General features: G+C 50.7%; 1 protein-coding gene across 1 annotated transcript in view; it reads right to left on the minus strand.

Moving 5' to 3' along the window:
• The window catches only part of ANGPT1 (angiopoietin 1), a 240,888-nt gene extending 227,695 nt beyond the window's left edge, over positions 1–13,193 (minus strand). The window contains exon 1 of the mRNA XM_083186694.1: positions 12,338–13,193. Coding sequence (XP_083042820.1) covers positions 12,338–12,898 — 561 coding nt within the window. The 5' untranslated portion in view covers positions 12,899–13,193. The remainder of the gene's footprint in view (positions 1–12,337) is intronic.
• Positions 13,194–23,506: the final 10,313 nt, after the last annotated feature.

The following is a 23,506-nucleotide window of genomic DNA, read 5'->3' on the forward strand; positions in this document are numbered from 1 at the left end:
TCCGCCACCGGTGCTGAAGTAGTCCTCAAACCATAAACCTAAACTTTCTTATTCTCCCATTGAAGTTATTCATGGTGATGAGCCATACAATTAGAAGTGAAATGAAATTATATTGTAGTCATATTTAATAAAGGAAGTTACAATAAACAGACACTGGGAATAATATCACATGGATGCTATTCTATGAACAACTAGCAAAGAAGATAAAAGTATGTCCTGGTATGGTGCACCTGTTTAGACTCAAACGAATAAAAATTAACTTTTATTAGTAATCTTAAGACAGCGAAATATAAAAACACACAGACAGAACATATACGCAAATGTGTTTAAAAAACGGCGTCTCTCCGACTCCACACATATGTTGACTGTAGGTAAGTATGAATTTTTTACAGGTATTTTTAGCCGACACTCTTTATAATAATATGTATGAATTCAATATAATAGTGTCTTCTTGGCTCAACTCCCCTGTATTCTATGACCAACGCATATGGACAATTGCTAAAGTGGAGAATTAGACATCAATAGTTCTCAAACAAGCAAAATACGTTATAATCACCACAATGCAGTTCCAGATTCATGGTGTGGAAACTCCCGAGGATCTCAGGCAATCATTCGCAGCACTTGTTCATATTCGAGACACCCATACATAATCCACAAAAGATGCCAATATTGCTGACGCATTACAGCCATTACTGTGGTCTTCCTCAAGGCGGGGTGTGGCACAACAGTGGCTGAAACGCATCAGCAATATTGGGTGTGGTATAGGGTTCCGACAGTCGGGATCCCGACAGTCATTAGGCCGACGTCGGGATCCCGACTGGCCGGACTCAGACAGCGTGGCAGATTATGGAATGTCAGTAATTTGCAGCAGTTACAGAATAAGGCCCCATTCTCGCACACAGTAGATACTACCTACGGTAACACTGCGATCCCCAACATGACTTTATTAGAAGTGAATATTTTTTACCACTTAAATTCCATTCTTTGATAAACACGTTCTTTACAGTTTACAATATAAGAGCCAATGAATAGGAACGGTTGCCAAAATATAAAATAGGAATAGCGATGCCTCATTGTTGGCTGCTATTGAAAAATGTACACATATTGTAAGAACAATTGCAACATTGTATCTGTGGTCACAATGTGGTTAATACTGTAATACTACTGTCATCATTATCAATTATCAGTTACAAAGTGCTGGGTGTTTTGCAGTGATGGGAAATGCAGATAACTGGAGACTTTTAACCAACCGGATATTTTCTTTCATCCCCAGAATAGTTGTTTGGTTCCACAAGCGCTGGGGCGAGCTCCATTATTATGTATTTATTACGGAAGAAGCGAGTTTAATGTCTATTTAACTCCCTGGGAATTCATAAATCTAAACATACAATTAAATGAGACCTTCTCTATCCCATTGCTGGAGACATAAATTGTTTCTCTTCCTATCAGCAATCATTGTTTGTATATGAGCCATCTGCAATGTATAAAGGCGACGTGTTATATTTCGTTACATTACTGTATGTTGCGATTTTGTGCTGCACAAAGGTCACAAAATAAAGAGATATCACAGACAAGCAATAAATCTCCCTGCAGAACATTTGGTTTATTCAAAAAACATTGGGGTATTGCAAACCACTTCCGCCAGCAGATCAGTGTGCAATGGTCGCCCGAATAAGGCTTCTCGGACAATTACTGAGATATTTTTGAGATCTCGAACTTTAAAAAAAAAAAAAAAGCTGAAGAACGAGATTGTTATATCTGGAACGGGTGCAGATCACAGAGGAAATGGACGCTTTAGAAGAGCCAAGTTCCTACACGTCCTACTGTACCTTACTGGCACAACTGATAAAGGGAAAATAATGTAAATGCACAAACGTACAAGTGTTTCAGCTTTCTATGGAATCATACATCCAGCCTCAATCATAGGTGCCGATCCTGTGGGTGCTCAAGGGCCTGAGCACCCACGGAAATTGATGAGCACCCATGGGCCAGAGTCCCCCTGCTGGGACGCCATATTAACTTGCTAATTTGTGGCTGCAGCACCCACATCGCTGGACCCGCCACCTGGGAAACAGTATGCCGGGAAGAGTGTATTCTGTCCGCGGAGTACCTGCACTGTGGGGGCATTTATGTACCTGCATTGTGGGGGCATTTATGTACCTGCACTGTGGGGGCATTTATGTACCTGCACTGTGGGGGCATTTATGTACCTGCACTGTGGGGGCATTTATGTACCTGCACTGTGGGGTCATTTATGTACCTGCACTGTGGGGGCAATTATGTACCTGCACTGTGGGTGTGATTATGTATGTGGAACTCTGTTGCCGTAATTTGAATATTGGAGACAACTGTGCTCCGTAATATAAATTGGTATTCATATTATGAAGCCACTCCTCTATATTTTTGGCTTGAGCACCCACCAGCAAAAACATAAATCGACACATTTGGCCTCAATGCGTCATGCAGCGCGAGATGCCGGTGTGAGTGAACCTCCAAGACCAGTGCAGTCTTCTAACGTTGGGCGTCTTTTGTGCCAAAAATATATATAAGTGATGCAACCAGAACGCACAAGAAGACTGCGCTGAGTAATTATATATATATATATATATCTAGTGTCCGTTTGTGTGTCTCCGAAACACTGCCATCTGTTGGCAGCGAGTGAAACTACATCCCTTTCTCTCTCACATAGAGGCACAAGGTAGCAGCACTCACCAGTGGGAATGTATTCATGTCCCTGCATTTCATGTAAACAATGCTTGAAATGTATATACAGCAATGTTGTCTCTGTAACCTGCTGCATACAACTACACCAAGCATTACAGTTAAGTAATTAGGCACAAAAACGTGCTCGCAAACAACACAGTCGTTACTAAAAAGTGTGAACTTAATTATATATCTGATAGATTATCATTCTACATTTCAAGGGATTTTAAATGCACTCGCTTTTTCCTGCTTTACCTACCTTACCTATCCACTTACCTACCTACAATCTTTACAGACCTACTACCACTTTTTATTGCCGAAGTGCGAGAAGAAAAGAAAGACGGAGATATCTGAGATACAACGCAGATTAGTCCAAGATAGTACGCTGAGGAGGAAGAACGGCGGAAAGCAGCCGCAGAGAGACCAGAATAGCTCCTAATAACCACCAAAATGCTGAACATAAATACGTCATGAATTAAGGAGGTCATTCTGGTTCACAAGCGAAGCTGCGAAATTTGCGAATGGGTGTTTAGCATAAACATTCATTCGCAGCTTGTGTGCGGGGAGGAAATTATTTCTAAGGTACACGCGAATCTAAGACACTCTCTGGTGTCATTATATCACGTCTTACAAACAGCCAGCCAATCAGCTCCTACCTGCCACGTTACAGGCTGTGTTTGAAAAATGACAGGTGAAGGCTGATTGGCTGGTTGTTTATCACTCTCTCCACTTTATCACGTTTTGGAAGCTTAATACATCTGGCCTTATAAGATACAGAACAGAATTGGCACTGAACCCCAGCACCCTGGCAAGGCTCAGTGGTACCCCGTGCCATCCACCCAGCTCATGTAACATCGTGATGTAATGCAGTAAGCTGGGGAGAAGTACGTTACGTGTCTTAAAGGTACCATCTGTGCCATTCTATGTAACAGGAACCTCTCCCTGGCATCCCGCATACTGTACATGAATACCATCAGGGCATCGATCATGCCCTGGCTTTGCACCCTGGGTTGTGCCAAACACAAACAGTAAAGGTCCATACACACTGGGCGATTAGCTCAAAATCGCCCTGTGTGTATGGGCCTTAATAGACAAATAATTACACTGAGCGACTTTCACACATAACTGTGTTCTTGCAGCTATTGTACATGTAAGTTATATAATAAAACAGTGTTTTTTATTTCTAGTTAATTACATTATAAAACTTCTGTAACTGAATTCTGAATATCTATGCTACAAATGCCGCCTGCATTTACCTGTAACACACATCGTATAAACCCAACACTCACAGATCACAACATTCACTGACCACCGATTTGGCACGCGCGGTATTTCTGTCCTAGGATGCCAGCGAGTGGCACATTCCAAATATGTTATAATAAGCAGCAGGGACATTTCCCCAAGTTCATTAAAATTCCCAGCACAATCTTGTCCCTATTTCACTCTTTTACTTACACAAGTGATAACGATTTCAGGGCTCTGAGCCCCTTATAAGCCTGAGTAATGTAAACACCGGATATAACAGTACAGCGCAATGTGAGGGGACTTCTGTCTATGGGAGCAGCAGAAAATGCTGACGTTATTATTTTATAATACATAGTTCTGTATATGCTAGCTGATCTGTTTCATATTAATGTTTTATATTATTACGATTTATATTATCATTATTATTTATATTTATAATATAGTTTTATATATTATATTTTTATTTTAGATTTTAGTTATTATTATTATTATTATTACTATTATTATTATTATTATTATTATTATTATTATTATATCGTTTTATATATTATATTTTTATTTTAGATTTATATATTATTATTATTATTATATTATTATTATTATCCATTATTGTTTTCGATCCCCTGATCCGCAAAGATGTTTAAATATAGACAGACCTTTGCAAATAAATGGGGGGGGGGGGGGGGGGGGGGAACAGTAACAGTTGCCAAATAATTTTTCATATTTGTAATCTGGCTGGCGTTTGGGGGGTGGTAACCTACCCTTTTCTGGGAGTTTCAGGGTAACCGCAGGCGTGCCCAGATGTTTGAAGGGAAAGCGTTTTGACGTCAGCTCCGGCTACAGCCTGATTCTATCACAGCCGCTGAGTAAGTCCTGGGCCTCACACACACACTGCACACACTGGGGAATCATTACATGCTGAGCGGCTGTTATCTGGGAGTGTCAGGGATAATGCAGGCGTGGCCATGTGTGTGAGGGGAAGTCATGTGACGTCAGCTCCGCCCCCGATCAGCCTGATTCTATTGCAGCCGCTGAGTAAGTCCTGGGCTACACACAGACTGCACACACTGGGGAATCATTACATGGTGAGCGGCTGTTATCTGGGAGTGTCAGGTAATACGCAGGCGTGGCCAGGTGTATGAGGGGAAGTCATGTGACGTCAGCTCCGCCCCCGATCAGCCTGATTCTATCACAGCCGCTGAGTAAGTCCTGGGCTACGTACACATTGCACACACTGGGGAATCATTACATGGTGATCGGCTGTTATCTGGGAGTGTCAGGTAATACGCAGGCGTGGCCAGGTGTGTGAGGGGAAGTCATGTGACATCAGCTCCGCCCCCGATCAGCCTGATTCTATCGCAGCCGCTGAGTAAGTCCTGGGCTACACACAGACTGCGCACACTGGGGAATCATTACATGGTGAGCGGCTGTTTTCTGGGAGTGTCAGGTAATACACAGGCGTGGCCAGGTGTGTGAGGGGAAGTCATGTGACGTCAGCTCCGCCCCCCCGATCAGCCTGATTCTATCACAGCCGCTGAGTAAGCCCTGGGCTACGCACACACTGCACACACTGGGAATCATTACATGGTGAGAGGCTGTTATCTGGGAGTGTCAGGTAATACGCAGGCGTGGTCAGGTGTGTGAGGGGAAGTCATGTGACGTCAGCTCCGCCCCCGATCAGCCTGATTCTATCACAGCCGCTGAGTAAGTCCTGGGCTGCACACACACTGCACACACTGGGGAATCATTACATGGTGAGCTGATGGCGAATGGATTATATGCATATTGCTAATCAGCGTATTCACAGCCGTGCACAGGGCAGAACATCACTCTGCCTGGGCTACGTACATCTGATCGCAGGGCTCTGCAATGTAGCTGAGCAGCGCCAGGTCTGAATGACCCTCAATGTTTCTAATTAGCGGATGCTAACGAGCTTTGTGGAAGAGTGCACTTATTCTATAAAGAATTCTACACATGACAGGTAAAGTATCCAGTCAGGGAAAGTCTCAATCAGCCGTCTCAGTGCTAAATGCGGCCTACGGTTTGAAATGTGTCAAAACAAAAGGACTTCATCCAACATAAACCTAGCAGATGTCTGATGGATGTGTAACAGACGGGCCAGCGCTGGCTTGTAACGCGTTCCGTCAGCCACATCGCACTGATGGGAAGTCTGTATTACATGTGTAGCTCCAACATATACCGTAGCGCACTGGGCATCACATTTCACTTGCCCAATGCCAACACAAATCCCTTCCCTTTGATAAATCAGTGCCATCGGATGCGCAAGTTCTGAGACGCCCACTTTTAGCGCCTGTGCGCGCTTAGTGTTTCCTTATACAGTATCGGTCACACCATCGAATCTTGCACCAGCCCTATGGCACGGGGAGTGTCTGCGTCAGATTAAGGCCTCCTGAAGTCACGTGCACTAACACGCCCACAATACTCCATAACACGCCCACTATTTTGCACGCACCTCCCACATACCGCCTTTCATGTTCTCACTTTTTTGATACCATCTGTCCTGTGTGCAATATCGCCTCCGTGTGTACACTCTGTGTATTGCATGCGGCATAGGACTTTTTTTTTTTTTTAAATGTTCCCGCATGCAGTTGAAAAAGGTCTGTTATGTGAACATCGGCAATAGGTGCAGCTCTGAATCTGCGGAATAGTAAATATGCAGGCAGTGGTAGCCTGCGCCAGGGGTGGGGGTAGGCTTAGGCACTAGTCAGGAGACTTGGGGTTAGTCGGGGAGGAAGGGAGTTTAAGGTTAGGCTATAAGGCGGGTCAGCTAGGTACTTAGAAGGGAGGGCGGGGCTAGGCTTCAAGGTGGGGGGGGGTAAAGATTAACCCCTTTAGTGGCAATCCCGAGAACTTTCCGGTCTGTGCCTCAGTGCCCAGTCTGGCAAGCCCGTAAAATTATCGGAATTGCCACTGTTTAGAGCCTGCTGAGTTCAATCACTGAACTCAGGCCGCTTCGGCGCTGCCCGGCTCCCTCTCCTCCGCCGTGCCTCCTCCTTCCCCCTCCCCTCCGGGTTTTCTATTGAAGTCCCCGGCGCCGGCTTATGACTGATTGACAGTTCAGCGGCGCTGCCCAGACCCAGAGAAGCAGTGGTGTTTTTTTTTCAAGGGAGCGCTCCCCATAAAAAAACTCACCCAGTGGGGAGCGCTCCCAAACCCCCCACCACCACCACCACTGAAGGGGTTAAGCAGGGGGAAGGGTAAGTTTAGGTTAGGCTACAGGAAGGGACGGCTAGGGTTAGGCACCTAGAAGGGAGAGTTAGGCTGCAGGGTAGGGGGGTTTGGTTTAGGCACTAGCAGATGGAGTTAGGGTCAGGCTGTGGGGAGGGGGGGAGGGTTAGGTTGCAGTGAGGAAGGGATAAGAGGGCAGGGGTGGGGTAAGTATACTTATGTGACCCATCGGGATTTCCTTCAAGGGGATGCCAGCGTCGCTATTCATCCGCATGTATCCCCCTAACTGCCATTTTTCAAACACTGCCTCTAAAATGACAGAAGCTTACTCGCTGACATCTCACCATTTTATCTCTCTCCAAGCTTTGATAAATCTACCCCTTAATATTTTTTATCACAATAGAATTGGAATAAGCGCAAGAACACATGGCGCAAGGGGCGGCGCGGGCTACTAGTATCATATCTCTGTCCTTTGCCTTGTTACCCAGATTAGTGCCACACACACAAATCTACATGACGTGCCAGCAACAGTATCCAGCGTACCCGTGCATTGCACACTAGTGATGCAAATACGACCCACATATTGTGATAAAGGCTTGGCTCCTGCTGTGGCTATGGTACAAAGTCGCTGGTGCGCCACATGCAGTTTTGGATAGATGTATGTAGACACATCTGGCGTCTAATTGTTATGCAGAATACTAGGACGGCACCAACGTCCCTGAGCAGTCACATCCTATTGTACATTCACTGACGCTCCAACCACACCGCGATGTGGCAGCTTCCACCAGACCAGCGTATAAACACAAAAGGCAGAGATCAAACGCTATTAGGTCTGGTGGATCATTTCCAATTAATATGGAGTCAAACAGAGGATTTCATTATTCCGGGCTCAGACTAAATAACATGTTATTAGCAGGGATGAAAGCATTGGTATTACAGGGAGCAGCGATATAGAAGTTACAGCTGAGACCCAGATCTCTGACAGAGGACGAGGCTTCCCGCAGCTGCTAAAATATGATTTGTTATGGGAACAATAGCTGTTAATATTATTAGCCGCCACTGTTTTGAAGGGTGAACCCTGCAGGGGGGTTTAGATGTTACCCCGGGGCAGATAAAGGGTGGGTTTGTATATTTTGGGTCTGCAGTAGATCTCCTGCAGGGAACGGCGTGTTATTATCTGGATACAGCCGATGTTACGGGTCAGATGCGTCTCTTAAAAATTCACAGATGCAAAGAGAAAAAAAATATTTTCTTAACATGTTAATTCATCTTGTGACGACACATAAAGGGCCGCAGCCACCGGCGTGTCGGCAGAGCTGGGAAGCGCCTCGCCTTTGTACGGCTGGTAAGCCAGACCACTTGTTATGTCATGGAACAGGCTAATGATTTGTTTAATTTACACTCATTTAAGTTATAAAATCTGGGAATGTGATCTCCGTGCTGCCCCTAGTGGCCACCAGTAACCATAGCAGTCTTATGCATGCAAAGCGTGTAATGATAGCAATCAGCACTGGGAGCACCATGGTGACAAACCACCAGCATTATATCACAGGCATCGCATGGTGTAGGATGTAATAAAATGACCGCATACATCAAATGCAGACGGTGCTTTGTCTGTACTCTGCACATTGGGAAGATAACAAGTATGTGATATATAATAACAATGGCGATCAATATAACAACAGCGATCAATATAATAGAACAATAGCGACAAGTATAGATACATTCTGAGCGAGAGGTCTCACTGTGACACACTGCTGCTCAGTGTATTTATATCATAGTGACCTTATCTGTGGTGCGGTAACATTACTGCCCCTCATACTGCCGTACACCGCCGGGAACAGGGACTTCTTCATGTCACATGCTCCCAGCCAGAATGTGTTATGTAACACAGAGACACAGGACATAGATAGATGGATAGATAGATAGATAGATAGATAGATAGATAGATAGATAGATAGATAGATAGATAGATAGATAAAATACCATTTAGATAACAGAAAGATACATACAAGACAGAATGAAGATAGATAGATAGATAGATAGATAGATAGATAGATAGATAGATAGATAGATAGATGCAGAACTGATGGTGTAATGGTTAGCATTACTGTCTCCCAGCGCTGAGGTCATGGGTTCGATTCCCACCATGGCCCTAACTGTGCAGAGTATATTCTCCCCGTGCTTACGTGGGTTTCCTCCGGGTATTCCGGTTTCCTCCCATAATGTAGGTCAATTGGCTTCCAGCAAATTAACCCTAGAATATGTGTGTGTGTGTGTGTGTGTGTGTGTGTGTGTGTGTGTGTGTGTGTGTGTGTGTGTACATGTGGTAGGGAATATAGATTGTAAGATCCACTAGGGCAGGGACTGATGTGAATGTTCAACTATTCTCTGTAAAGTGGAATATGTGTGCACTATATAAGAAACTGGTAATAAATAAATAATAAATAGATGTATTGTAGATAAGAGATATAGATAGACAGATATAGGTAAATGACGCACTTCAAAGACTAATTGGTTAGCAACAGATAAACCTATGAATTGATTCGTACTGACAATGCTATAACCACCTTCCTGACACATTGATGTTACTGACACAGGGCTATGAGAAGTCAAAGTGCAGAATGCTGACCAATAACAGTCTATAAGAGAGTATACAGTATACAGTAAGTCAGAGGGGGTCACCCAACCTCTGCTGTGCTAATGTGGCAGGAAATATACAGTTCTCTCCTCCATAACACATCATGTGTACAGTCTTCAAGTATTTCCCTGTATAATATAGTGGGTGACATTCCGTAGTCACTCAGCAGTGTAAATAGAGGACTTTACCAATATTCCCAAATCCCTATAAGACTCCACCTTCCACATCGCAGCACTACAGTGACCACACTGACCAGAAATCCCAGGTAGGTAGATTACCACAAATAACACGAATACAGACAACGTCCTTACTGTATGTGTACAGATGGAGACATCCTCGTAGATCCATTTAATAGGATAAGATGCCCACCCAGAGCTGTCGGACTTAATCCTCTGCTAATCCCCTACTGTATTGTTCTATGTATTGTACTGTAGCTGAGAACAACAGATGATAATCAGCCTTGGTGAGCCGTGGCTCTCTAGAGAAGGCTGGTTGAGGAAGGCTCCATTTGTACATGTATTATATAGATGCAGAGTTTAATTTAGGGTGTCTGGTTGCGCACATCCTCGGCACACAAACTCTGCTTATTTTCCCTCGCCCCTCTATGGGGTGCAAGGAAAAGTGATCACAGATAATGTTACTAAGCCTTGGAGAGTGATAAAGGTGAGGTAAACAGAGTGGAAAGAGATAACATAGTCACCTTCTAACTGTCATATTTCAAACACAGCCGGTGACATGGCAGTTAGGAATTGATTGGTGAATATTTTATCTCTCCCTGAGGTTTAGTACATAGACACCTGTGTTGAAAGCACTTGAAGAACTAGAATGTGGTCATTCAGACATCAGCAATGTGTTTGTGGGGGTACCATACTGTATGTATTACTATTGCATACCTCTATGGAGTAACACCTGTGACAGTAGGTGCTGGAGAAATTACCCCATATTACTGCTGTGTTATCCAAGTGACTACACACACGGTGACTGTACACACATGAACAAGTGGGCACTGCCTGTAGTGTGCTGATTACACACACGGTGACTGTACACACATGAACAAGTGGGCACTGCCCGTAGTTGTACAAGAGATTACACAGACTGTGAGTGCACACACATGAAGGGCACTGCCAGTAGTTGTACAAGAGATTACACAGACTGTGAGTGCACACACCTGAAGTGGGCACTGCCCGTAGTTGTACAAGAGATTACACAGACTGTGAGTGCACACACATGAAGGGCACTGCCAGTAGTTGTACAAGAGATTACACAGACTGTGAGTGCACACACATGAAGGGCACTGCCAGTAGTTGTACAAGAGATTACACACACTGTGAGTGCACACACATGAAGGGCACTGCCAGTAGTTGTACAAGAGATTACACACACTGTGAGTGCACACACATGAAGTGGGCACTGCTCGTAGTTGTACAAGAGATTACACAGACTGTGAGTGCACACACATGAAGTGGGCACTGCCTGTAGTTGTACAAGTGATTACACACACACATGATGGGCACTGCCTGTAGTTGTACTTTGTGATGATTACACAGACTGTGAGTGCACACACATGAAGTGGGCACTGCCTGTAGTTGTACAAGTGATTACACACACGGTGACTGTACACACATGAAGTGGGCACTGCCTGTAGTTGTACAAGTGATTACATACACGGTGACTGTACACACATGAAGTGGGCACTGCCTGTAGTTGTACAAGTGATTACACACACACACATGATGGGCACTGCCATTAGTTGTACTTTGTGATGATTACACAGACTGTGAGTGCACACACATGAAGGGCACTGCCAGTAGTTGTACAAGAGATTACACAGACTGTGAGTGCACACACATGAAGGGCACTGCCAGTAGTTGTACAAGAGATTACACACACTGTGAGTGCACACACATGAAGTGGGCACTGCCCATAGTTGTACAAGAGATTACACAGACTGTGAGTGCACACACATGAAGTGGGCACTGCCCATAGTTGTACTTTGTGATGATTACACAGACTGTGAGTGCACACACATGAAGTGGGCACTGCCCGTAGTTGTACAAGAGATTACACAGACTGTGAGTGCACACACATGAAGTAGGCACTGCCTGTAGAAGTTGTACTTTGGGCTGATTACAATGGATATAAGGACCTGTCCGCAGCTCCCCCCATGGATTCCCTCTGTTCAGACATTTGGATTTATTAGTTCCTGCAGAGGTTCCATGTGCCCTGGTTATGTATGCCAGGTATGTTGCTGGCACGTCCCCTGGGAAGCTGGTCCATAAATAGATGCAATGTTTTAGCACATTATTAATAATCCCTGTAGCTGGGGGCAATGCTGGTGCACCGACCCCTGTGATACATACTGTATGTACTATAGCCCAGTGACAGTGTGACCAGCACAGTGCTGTGACACCAGCATTGTACTGCACCTTCCGGACTCTGCGCTGTGATTGGATACTATGGTCACTATTGATACATTAAAGATAAACAAACAAACAAACATCCTGTCGATAGAAGATCCAGTAACTTCCCCACGTTGTCACTAGACAGCGGGACACTTACTTTCTGCAGCCACTGAGTGTAATTCTCCATCACATGCTCCAGATGCTGGATCTTCTGGGTGGGGAAGTCCTGCTCCATTTGGGGGGCATCCCTCTGCAGGGAGTTGGAGTTGTACTGGTCCGTGGTGGCTGCCCCCGGGCAGTTGCCCTCTTGCTCAGGAAGGATGAAGGTGTAAGTGCACTGCCCATGCTGGATGCGGCTGGCTCTCCTTCCGCTGCCCTCTGCGGCTTTCCTCAGCACGTTGCACTGTGCGCACCCCAGGAGCGCTGCGCAAAGCGCAACTTGCGCAAGCAGGACGCATGATGCCATCTGGCTGCCAACGTGCAGAACAAATAACACAAATCTGCTGGGTCCCTTCCAGTTGTGCAATAGTTGTAAAGGAAAATCCACTTGTAACCCAGTGATAACTCCAGCACCAGTGCATGTGCTTGTGTCAGTATCCACTGTGTGCAAATGCCAAGGTGTAGCCAGTCCTGGTCCTTCCCTGCACACTGGCTGCTGCTGCTGCTGCACTGTATTCCCTCTCAGCCTCTGGTGAGTTGTGTGCAGGCTGCAGCACATTCAGGCTGGAAGCAGCTCCAGGATAACAGGAATGCAGTGTGTGTGCGCCCCTATGTACGCCTGGTTGGTGGCTTAGGGGAGAGGGATCAGCTTACAGAGTGGCTGTGTGCATGACCTCAATCAGGCTTATTGTACAGAGCAGCTAACAGCCTGAGACAAGCACAAGAAGCGGCCACTTTGTCCTTGTCAGTGTGCTCAATGTGAAGAGATCATTAAATGACAGTTATTCCCCTTTTTCTTCTTCCTTTTCCCTCTGTGGTGTCCCATTGCAGTGAGTACAGGTGTCTCGGGGCGGTGCAGGGGGACTGGCAGCACAGGTGACACCTTTATTGGCTTATTGACTGAGTGGGAGGCGTCCAAGTGCTGGGAGGTTCTTAGAGTTTGTTTTAGGCAGCAATAAATGTGACAGTGACTGTTAGTGGCACAGAGACAAGTGACTGTTAGCGACACAGAGACAGGTCACGGTCATGCTGCCACACATTTGCAGGATGGCGCTATGGGTGTGGTATGGGACTCCGACAGTCGGGATCCCGACAGTCATTATCCCGACGTCGGGATCCCGACTGACCAGAGTCAGACAGCATGGCGAGTGCAAAAAAGCCCCTTGCGGGCACGGTGGCTCGCTACGCGAGCCGCCTATTCTATTCTCCCTCTATGGGGGTCGTGGACCCCCACGAGGGAAAATAGCGGGTGGCCGTCGGGCACCCGGCTGTCAGCGTTTTGACAGTCGGGATCCCGACGTCGGGTAAATGATTGTCGGGATCCCGAATGTCGGGAGCCCGTCCGGCACCCGGCGCTATATAAGCCGTTGTGTATAGTGAATAACGCCCACCCCATACACTTGTGCGACTTCTCGGATGCGTGAAGTCACACGCGATTTCCCTTGAACTCCTCGGCAGCTTCGCAGGGCAGCAGGATCGCATACGATACACTGTATTTTCACCGCTGCCGCGTATCAGACCGAAATCGGAGATTAAACACATGCGATTTGACACTTTGCACCCGATTTCTCGGACCAATCCATCGAAATAGGGTTGAAAGTGCCCAAATCATATAAGTGTATGGCCAGCTTAATGGTTGTTGTCTAAAGCCCCATACACACTAAAGGAGAGGGGCCCCGGCTGATATAATGAACAATCTCCTATATATTTGGCTACATCTGTCACTCAAAGTGGGTGTCTGTGTCTATAACGCTCTGTTCCTGGACTTTCCTCTTAATGTGTGATTGCCTTCATCTGTGCTGAACACCTTTCTGAGAAATTAACCTGTTTAAAACAGGTGATGGCAATCATACATTAAGGGGAAGTCTAGAAACAGAGCATTGTGTCCCTCCTGGAGAGGGTCATGTTGGGAGGTATGTGACAGAGAACCAGCCCAGTGAGCCCACAGACAGTGCCAGACACCCACTGCCTTCCCATGTTGCCCAGCACTGCTACACCACAGCCACCAGGTGAGCGCCCCCCTCCCGCGATTTGCGGCAAAACATCCCCCCCGCGCGCCCCCCCCCCCCTCCCGCGATTCGAGGCAAAAACACCCGCTCCCACGCGACCCCCCCTACCGCGATTCGCAGCAAAAACACCCCCGCGACCCCCCCTCCCGCTATTCGCTGCAAAAAGAACCCCCCCACGACCCCTCCCGCAATTCGCGGCATAACCACCACCCCGCGACCCCCCCCTCCCGCGAATCGCGGCAAACCCTCCCCCGTGACCCCCCCCCCCCCCGATTCGCGGAAAAAACACCCCCCCGCGACCTCCCTCCCGCGAATCGCGGCAAAAAGAACCCCCCCGCGACCCCCCTTGCACGATTGGCGGCACCCCCCCTGCGACCCCCCCTCCCGCGATTCGCGGCACCCCCCCCCCCCCCGCAATTCGCAGCAGCCCCAGGATTAAATGGCACATGCAAAACACTGACATGGCTATGGTCGACAATGAAAAAGGTTGACATGAGTTTTTGAAGATTTATTTTTAATTTTTTTAATTTTTTCATATTCATTGTCATGTGTCGACATGGACACCAATGAAGTGGCACACTTATGTCAACATTTACATGTGTTGACCTTTCTGTGTTGATTTTTTCTTGTGGCGATTCGCGTCACACCCCCCCGCAACCCCCCCTCCCGCGATTCGCGGCACCCCCGTGACCCCCCACCTCCCGCAATTCGCGGCAACCCCCCACCGGAACCCCTGTGAACCCCGCCCTCCCGCGATTCGCGGCACCCACCCCCGCGACCCCCCCTCCCGCAATTCGCGGCCCCCCCCAACGTGATTCGCGGCAGCTCCAGAATTAAATTGCACATGGAAAACACTGACATGGCTATGGTCGACAATGAAAAAGGTTGACATGAGTTTTTGAAGTTTTTTTGTCATTTTTTGAATATTTTCATATTCATTCTCATGTGTCGACATGGACACCAATGAAGTGCCACACTTATGTCAACATTTACATGTGTTGACCTTTCTGTGTTGATTTTTTTCTTGTGGCGATTCGCGTCACACCCCCCGCAACCCCCCCTCCGGCGATTCGCGGCACCCCGGCACCCCCCCGCGACCCCCCCCTCCCGCAATTCGCGGCAACCCCCCACCGGAACCCCCATGAACCCCGCTCTCCCGCGATTCGCGGCACCCACCCCCCGCAACCCCCCCTCCCGCAAATCGCGGCACCCCCCGCGATTCGCGGCAGCCCCAGGATTAAATGGCACATGCAAAACACTGGCACGGCTATGGTCGACAATGAAAAAGGTTGACATGAGTTTTTGAAGATTTATTTCATTTTTTGAATGTTTTCATATTCATTGTCATGTGTCAACATGGACACCAATGAAGTGGCACACTTATGTCAACATTTACATGTGTTGACCTTTCTGTGTTGATTTTTTCTTGTGGCGATTCGCGTCACACCCCCCCGCAACCCCCCCTCCCGCGATTCGCGGCACCCCCGTGACCCCCCACCTCCCGCAATTCGCGGCAACCCCCCACCGGAACCCCTGTGAACCCCGCCCTCCCACGATTCGCGGCACCCAACCCCGCGACCCCCCCCCCCGCAATTCGCGGCACCCCGCGTGATTCGCGGCAGCTCCAGAATTAAATTGCACATGGAAAACACTGACATGGCTATGGTCGACAATGAAAAAGGTTGACATGAGTTTTTGAAGTTTTTTTTTTCATTTTTTGAATATTTTCATATTCATTCTCATGTGTCGACATGGACACCAATGAAGTGCCACACTTATGTCAACATTTACATGTGTTGACCTTTCTGTGTTGATTTTTTCTTGTGGCAATTCGCGTCACACCCCCCCCACCACCCCCACTCCCGTGATTCACGGCACACACACCCCCCCCCCCCCGCGATTCTCGGCACCCCACCCCGTGACCCCCCCTCCCGTGATTCACGGCACACCCCCCGCGACCCCCCCTACCATGATTCGCCGCAACCCCCGCCCCCGTAACCCCCCTCCCGCGATTTGCGGCACCCCACCCCGCGACCCCCCTCCCGCGATTCTCTGCAATCCCTCCCCTCCCGCGATTCGCAGCATCCACCCCCCCACAACCCCCCCTCCTGCAATTCGCGGCACCCCCCGCGACCCCCCCTCCTGCAATTCGCGGCACCCTCCGCGACCCCCCCTCCCGCGATTCGCGGACACCTAAGTTGCAATACAGGGCATCTTTCATACAATTCTAACCATATTTCTCATATACAAACGTTCACAAATTAAGGGGGCGCAGCCCCTTACGACGGTGTGAAGAGCGCCCGTAGGGCGCGATGAATCACCTAGTGAACAATATTGGCCGCGGCCACGAGTCCCAAAATCGAGTTTACGTAATGAATTAAATTATATAACGGTCAGTGACCTCACCGACCCATTTAACATGCAGGTCATCTTGCTTTATAGTCAAACTGACCTGCATGTTCAGAAGACAATCATTGTTAACGACGTGGGGAGCGCAGGTTATTAACGATATTGAGTGTTCACACTCGATGGTATTGGGAACGATATTGCTCAGAAGCCCGTAGTGAGCGATATCTTTCACTATATCCTCTAGTGTGTGTATGCGGCTTATCACTACCTTTGCATCCCGTCCCATTGATGTGCGCAGAAGAATCTGCGGTGTCACTCTGCCATAAGTCATTATCCACAGCGTGGAATTCAAACCTGCGCACAATTCTGTCAGCGGATGGATTTCACTGCTTACCCAACTGTGTACACACAGAACAATCCAGCATTAAACTATATAGTCAAAATCGCATGCAGATCACTCAGGTTTTTTACCTTGCGCTCCCGATGCGCGCTCCCGTGACAGCACAAATGGAAACTCAGATAGACAGGGCAGCAATGACGATATAGTGCTGAGTGTATGAATTGTATGTAAAAAGTACAGAGATAGCAAAGATTGTATAGCACTCGAATCTTAAGTCGAATAGCAAGGGAATCTCACCGTGTGTACACACCATGGGCGGGATGTATTAAAATACATCGCCGCCCCCCCCCCCCCCCACCCCCCCCGCCGCGATGCTGCCGCATATGTAACATATGTGGCTGGCATCGCGGTGCAGTGACGGAGCCTCCCCGCGATACCTGTACTCTAGTGTGCGGGGGGTCTCCGTCATCTCCCTGCCGCCACGCTCTCCCCTAACGCCGGGGACAGCTATGCATGCTGTCCCCGGCGCCTCCTCCTCCCCCCTGCAGCCGGAAGGACGTCCGGCTGCGTCACTAGGGGGAGGAGGGGTTTACCTTCCGGGGTCCAGGAGGACCCTTCAGGAAGGTAAGCCAGATGGGGGGGTCAGCGAGGCGGCGGGTTTGCGGCGGCGGCGGACGGCGAAAAGAAGCCCATAGGCTTCTATAGGGTATTGCCACCCAAAGGTGGCGATACCCTGCCCTGCGGTATCATTTTTGATACATTGCAAAATGCGGTAAAACCGGGGTTTTACCGCATTTTCCATTTGATACATCTCGCCCCATAAGAGAGGCTTGTTCAGGTGCGGTTGTTCTTGCTGCTGCCATTGCTATCTTTTGCTGTATGCATTTGCGATTATAAGCTAGTATGTGACGTGTATTTGCCGATACATCGGTACCATCACATTATGTTGCAGAGTCTGAGTGCCTCTGTAGATGTGCAGGCTGAGCTGGTCTCCTGCGGTGCAGATAACTCTCCAGTAGCCAGTAAGATCACAAATGATCATTTATGCGCACCAACCAGGGCCGGTGCAAGGCACCGGAGCGCCCCAGGCGAGTCGGGGTGGGGGCGCCCCGGTGCCGGGGGGGGGGGGGGGGGGGTACCTGTCCTGCGGCGCTGTGTATTTAAATCTGGCGGCGGAGGCAGCGGGGGTCCCTGCAGTCCATTAGAAATAACGAGCGCTATCCGCCGGGCTATGCGGAAGCGCTTCTGTTGTGGAAACACTGGCCGCATGCTGATTGGCTGAGATCAGCGTGCACCGTGCTGCCAGTGTTTTCACAACAGAAGTGCTTCCGCATAGCCCGGCGGATAGCGCTCGTTATTTCTAATGGACTGCAGGGACCCCCGCTGCCTCCGCCACCAGATTTAAATACACAGCGCCGCAGGACAGGTACCCGGGCGGCGGGGGGCAAAATGCCGCCCTCCAGTGGCCGGCGCCCTAGGCAAATGCCTAGATTTGCCTAGTGGTGGCGCCGGCCCTGGCACCAACAACACCATCTAAACGTCCATGACTCGCTTGCGTTTACCAGACCATCCCCAAGCAGACTACCTGTCACTCACTGTGCGATTAATCCCTCACTGTGATCACCACTGCAATTCACTCACTGCACGTGGGCACACTGCAGCTTAGACACATGCACAGTAATAAGGGAACAGCCACTGATTTGCACACAATAGCCATTTTGTGACCGCATCTGAATTAGATCCATGCAGTTGTTGCAGTTGTTGCAGTTGTGTGCTACCGCTGATAATGAGCTTACATCTATATATCCTAAATTTCCTAACACACGTTCATACACACACACACACAATACCACTCAACTGTGAGCACAGGGGTGCCGACAGATCTGCTGTGCCCGTAAAATGGAGGGGCGTGGCCTCGGGAGGGGTCTTTGGGAGGGGCGTGGCCACGCACCATGAAAAAAAAAAACATATTTTGTGCGGGCTCCACCTCGCACACAAAGAGGGGAGAAATATGACAGCAGCAGCTGTCTCTCCCCAGCTCAGCACACAGCAGCTGTCTCTTCCCAGCTCAGCACACAGCAGCTGTCTCTCCCCAGCTCAGCACACAGCAGCTGTCTCTCCTCAGCTCAGCACACAGCAGCTGTCTCTCCCCAGCTCAGCACACAGCAGCTGTCTCTCCCCAGCTCAGCACACAGCAGCTGTCTCTCTCCCCAGCTCAGCACACAGCAGCTGTCTCTCCCCAGCTCAGCACACAGCAGCTGTCTCTCCCCAGCTCAGCACACAGCAGCTGTCTCTCCTCAGCTCAGCACACAGCAGCTGTCTCTCCCCAGCTCAGCACACAGCAGCTGTCTCTCCCCAGCTCAGCACAAAGCGGCTGTCTCTCTCCCCAGCTCAGCACACAGCAGCTGTCTCTCCCCAGCTCAGCACACAGCAGCTGTCTCTCCCCAGCTCAGCACACAGCAGCTGTCTCTCCCCAGCTCAGCACACAGCAGCTGTCTCTCCCCAGCTCAGCACACAGCAGCTGTCTCTCCCCAGCTCAGCACACAGCAGCTGTCTCTCCCCAGCTCAGCACACAGCAGCTGTCTCTCCTCAGCTCAGCACACAGCAGCTGTCTCTCCTCAGCTCAGCACACAGCAGCTGTCTCTCCCCAGCTCAGCACACAGCAGCTGTCTCTCCCCAGCTCAGCACACAGCAGCTGTCTCTCCCCAGCTCAGCACACAGCAGCTGTCTCTCTCCCCAGCTCAGCACACAGCAGCTGTCTCTCTCTCCAGCTCAGCACACAGCAGCTGTCTCTCCCCAGCTCAGCACACAGCCGCTGTCTCTCCCCAGCTCAGCACACAGCAGCTGTCTCTCCCCAGCTCAGCACACAGCAGCTGTCTCTCCCCAGCTCAGCACACAGCAGCTGTCTCTCCCCAGCTCAGCACACAGCAGCTGTCTCTCCCCAGCTCAGCACACAGCAGCTGTCTCTCCCCAGCTCAGCACACAGCAGCTGTCTCTCCCCAGCTCAGCACAAAGCGGCTGTCTCTCTCCCCAGCTCAGCACACAGCAGCTGTCTCTCCCCAGCTCAGCACACAGCAGCTGTCTCTCCCCAGCTCAGCACACAGCAGCTGTCTCTCCCCAGCTCAGCACACAGCAGCTGTCTCTCCCCAGCTCAGCACACAGCAGCTGTCTCTCCCCAGCTCAGCACACAGCAGCTGTCTCTCCCCAGCTCAGCACACAGCAGCTGTCTCTCCCCAGCTCAGCACACAGCAGCTGTCTCTCCTCAGCTCAGCACACAGCAGCTGTCTCTCCTCAGCTCAGCACACAGCAGCTGTCTCTCCCCAGCTCAGCACACAGCAGCTGTCTCTCCCCAGCTCAGCACACAGCAGCTGTCTCTCCCCAGCTCAGCACACAGCAGCTGTCTCTCTCCCCAGCTCAGCACACAGCAGCTGTCTCTCTCTCCAGCTCAGCACACAGCAGCTGTCTCTCCCCAGCTCAGCACACAGCCGCTGTCTCTCCCCAGCTCAGCACACAGCAGCTGTCTCTCCCCAGCTCAGCACACAGCAGCTGTCTCTCCCCAGCTCAGCACACAGCAGCTGTCTCTCCCCAGCTCAGCACACAGCAGCTGTCTCTCCCCAGCTCAGCAAACAGCAGCTGTCTCTCTCCCCAGCTCAGCACACAGCAGCTGTCTCTCTCCCCAGCTCAGCACACAGCAGCTGTCTCTCTCTCCAGCTCAGCACACAGCAGCTGTCTCTCCCTAGCTCAGCACACAGCAGCTGTCTCTCCCCAGCTCAGCACACAGCAGCTGTCTCTCCCCAGCTCAGCACACAGCAGCTGTCTCTCCCCAGCTCAGCACACAGCAGCTGTCTCTCTCCCCAGCTCAGCACACAGCAGCTGTCTCTCTCCCCAGCTCAGCACACAGCAGCTGTCTCTCCCCAGCTCAGCACACAGCAGCTGTCTCTCCGCAGCTCAGCACACAGCCGCTGTCTCTCCCCAGCTCAGCACACAGCCGCTGTCTCTCCCCAGCTCAGCACACAGCAGCTGTCTCTCCCCAGCTCAGCACACAGCAGCTGTCTCTCCCAAGCTCAGCACACAGCAGCTGTCTCTCTCCCCAGCTCAGCACACAGCAGCTGTCTCTCTCCCCAGCTCAGCACACAGCAGCTGTCTCTCTCTCCAGCTCAGCACACAGCCGCTGTCTCTCCCCAGCTCAGCACACAGCCGCTGTCTCTCCCCAGCTCAGCACACAGCAGCTGTCTCTCCCCAGCTCAGCACACAGCAGCTGTCTCTCCCCAGCTCAGCACACAGCAGCTGTCTCTCCCCAGCTCAGCACACAGCAGCTGTCTCTCTCCCCAGCTCAGCACACAGCAGCTGTCTCTATCCCCAGCTCAGCACACAGCAGCTGTCTCTCCCCAGCTCAGCACACAGCAGCTGTCTCTCCCCAGCTCAGTACACAGCAGCTGTCTCTCCCCAGCTCAGCACACAGCAGCTGTCTCTCCCCAGCTCAGGACACAGCAGCTGTCTCTCCCCAGCTCAGCACACAGCAGCTGTCTCTCTCCCCAGCTCAGCACACAGCAGCTGTCTCTCCCCAGCTCAGCACACAGCAGCTGTCTCTCCCCAGCTCAGCACACAGCAGCTGTCTCTCTCCCCAGCTCAGCACACAGCAGCTGTCTCTCTCCCCAGCTCAGCACACAGCAGCTGTCTCTTCCCAGCTCAGCAACAGCAGCTGTCTCTCTCCCCAGCTCAGCACACAGCAGCTGTCTCTCCCCAGCTCAGCACACAGCAGCTGTCTCTCTCCAGCTCAGCAACAGCAGCTGTCTCTCTCCCCAGCTCAGCAACAGCAGCTGTCTCTCCCCAGCTCAGCACACAGCAGCTGTCTCTCTCCCTAGCTCGGCACACAGCAGCCGTCTCTCCCCAGCTCGGCACACAGCAGCTGTCTCTCTCCCCAGCTCGGCACACAGCAGCTGTCTCTCCCCAGCTCGGCACACAGCAGCTGTCTCTCCCCAGCTCAGCACACAGCAGCTGTCTCTCCCAAGCTCAGCACACAGCAACTGTCTCTCTCCCCAGCTCAGCACACAGCAGCTGTCTCTTCCCAGCTCAGCAACAGCAGCTGTCTCTCACCCCAGCTCAGCACGCAGCATCTGTCTCTCTCCCCAGCTCAGCAACAGCAGCTGTCTCTCCCCAGCTCAGCACGCAGCAGCTGTCTCTCCCCAGCTCAGCACGCAGCAGCTGTCTCTCCCCAGCTCAGCACGCAGCAGCTGTCTCTCCCCAGCTCAGCACGCAGCAGCTGTCTCTCTCCCCAGCTCAGCACGCAGCAGCTGTCTCTCCCCAGCTCAGCACGCAGCAGCTGTCTCTCTCCACAGCTCAGCACGCAGCAGCTGTCTCTCCCCAGCTCAGCACGCAGCAGCTGTCTCTCCCCAGCTCAGCACGCAGCAGCTGTCTCTCCCCAGCTCAGCACGCAGCAGCTGTCTCTCTCCCCAGCTCAGCACGCAGCAGCTGTCTCTCTCCCCAGCTCAGCACGCAGCAGCTGTCTCTCCCCAGCTCAGCACACAGCAGCTGTCTCTCCCCAGCTCAGCACACAGCAGCTGTCTCTCCCCAGCTCAGCACACAGCAGCTGTCTCTCTCCCCAGCTCAGCACACAGCAGCTGTCTCTCCCCAGCTCAGCACACAGCAGCTGTCTCTCCCCAGCTCAGCACACAGCAGCTGTCTCTCCCCAGCTCATCACACAGCAGCTGTCTCTCCCCAGCTCAGCACACAGCAGCTGTCTCTCCGCAGCTCAGCACACAGCAGCTGTCTCTCCCCAGCTCAGCACACAGCAGCTGTCTCTCCCCAGCTCAGCAAACAGCAGCTGTCTCTCCCCAGCTCAGCACACAGCAGCTGTCTCTCCCCAGCTCAGCACACAGCAGCTGTCTCTCCCCAGCTCAGCACACAGCAGCTGTCTCTCCCCAGCTCAGCACACAGCAGCTGTCTCTCCCCAGCTCAGCACACAGCAGCTGTCTCTTCCCAGCTCAGCACACATCAGCTGTCTCTCCCCAGCTCGGCACACAGCAGCTGTCTCTCCCCAGCTCGGCACACAGCCGCTGTCTCTCCCCAGCTCGGCACACAGCCGCTGTCTCTCCCCAGCTCGGCACACAGCCGCCTGTCATTTCTCTCCCCACTGCCCGGCTTCCAAACTATACATTGGGTTGGCCACTGAAGGTCCACAGGACTTAAGTCGATGCCTGAAATAGGTTGACATGAGTTGTATGCGGTCCTCTGCAGCCATGTATTTACACTTACCGCTCTGCTGACCCAACGCTGGATGCTGAGCTGCAAATATCGCTGGGAAAATGATGGGTGTGGCTGTTTCCTGGATATTCGCACATGTGTTATAGAGATGTCCCCAGGAACGTGCTCATGGGCACCATGTTTCTGGAGCTCATGCCCAGTCTGCTATACCTCTGGAGAGGAGGGGCTGCGATCTGAGCCTGTACTTTTCTTACAGCCCCTCTAA

Source organism: Crinia signifera, chromosome 5, assembly GCF_055691185.1.
Source record: "Crinia signifera chromosome 5, ASM5569118v1, whole genome shotgun sequence".
NCBI lineage: Eukaryota > Metazoa > Chordata > Amphibia > Anura > Myobatrachidae > Crinia > Crinia signifera.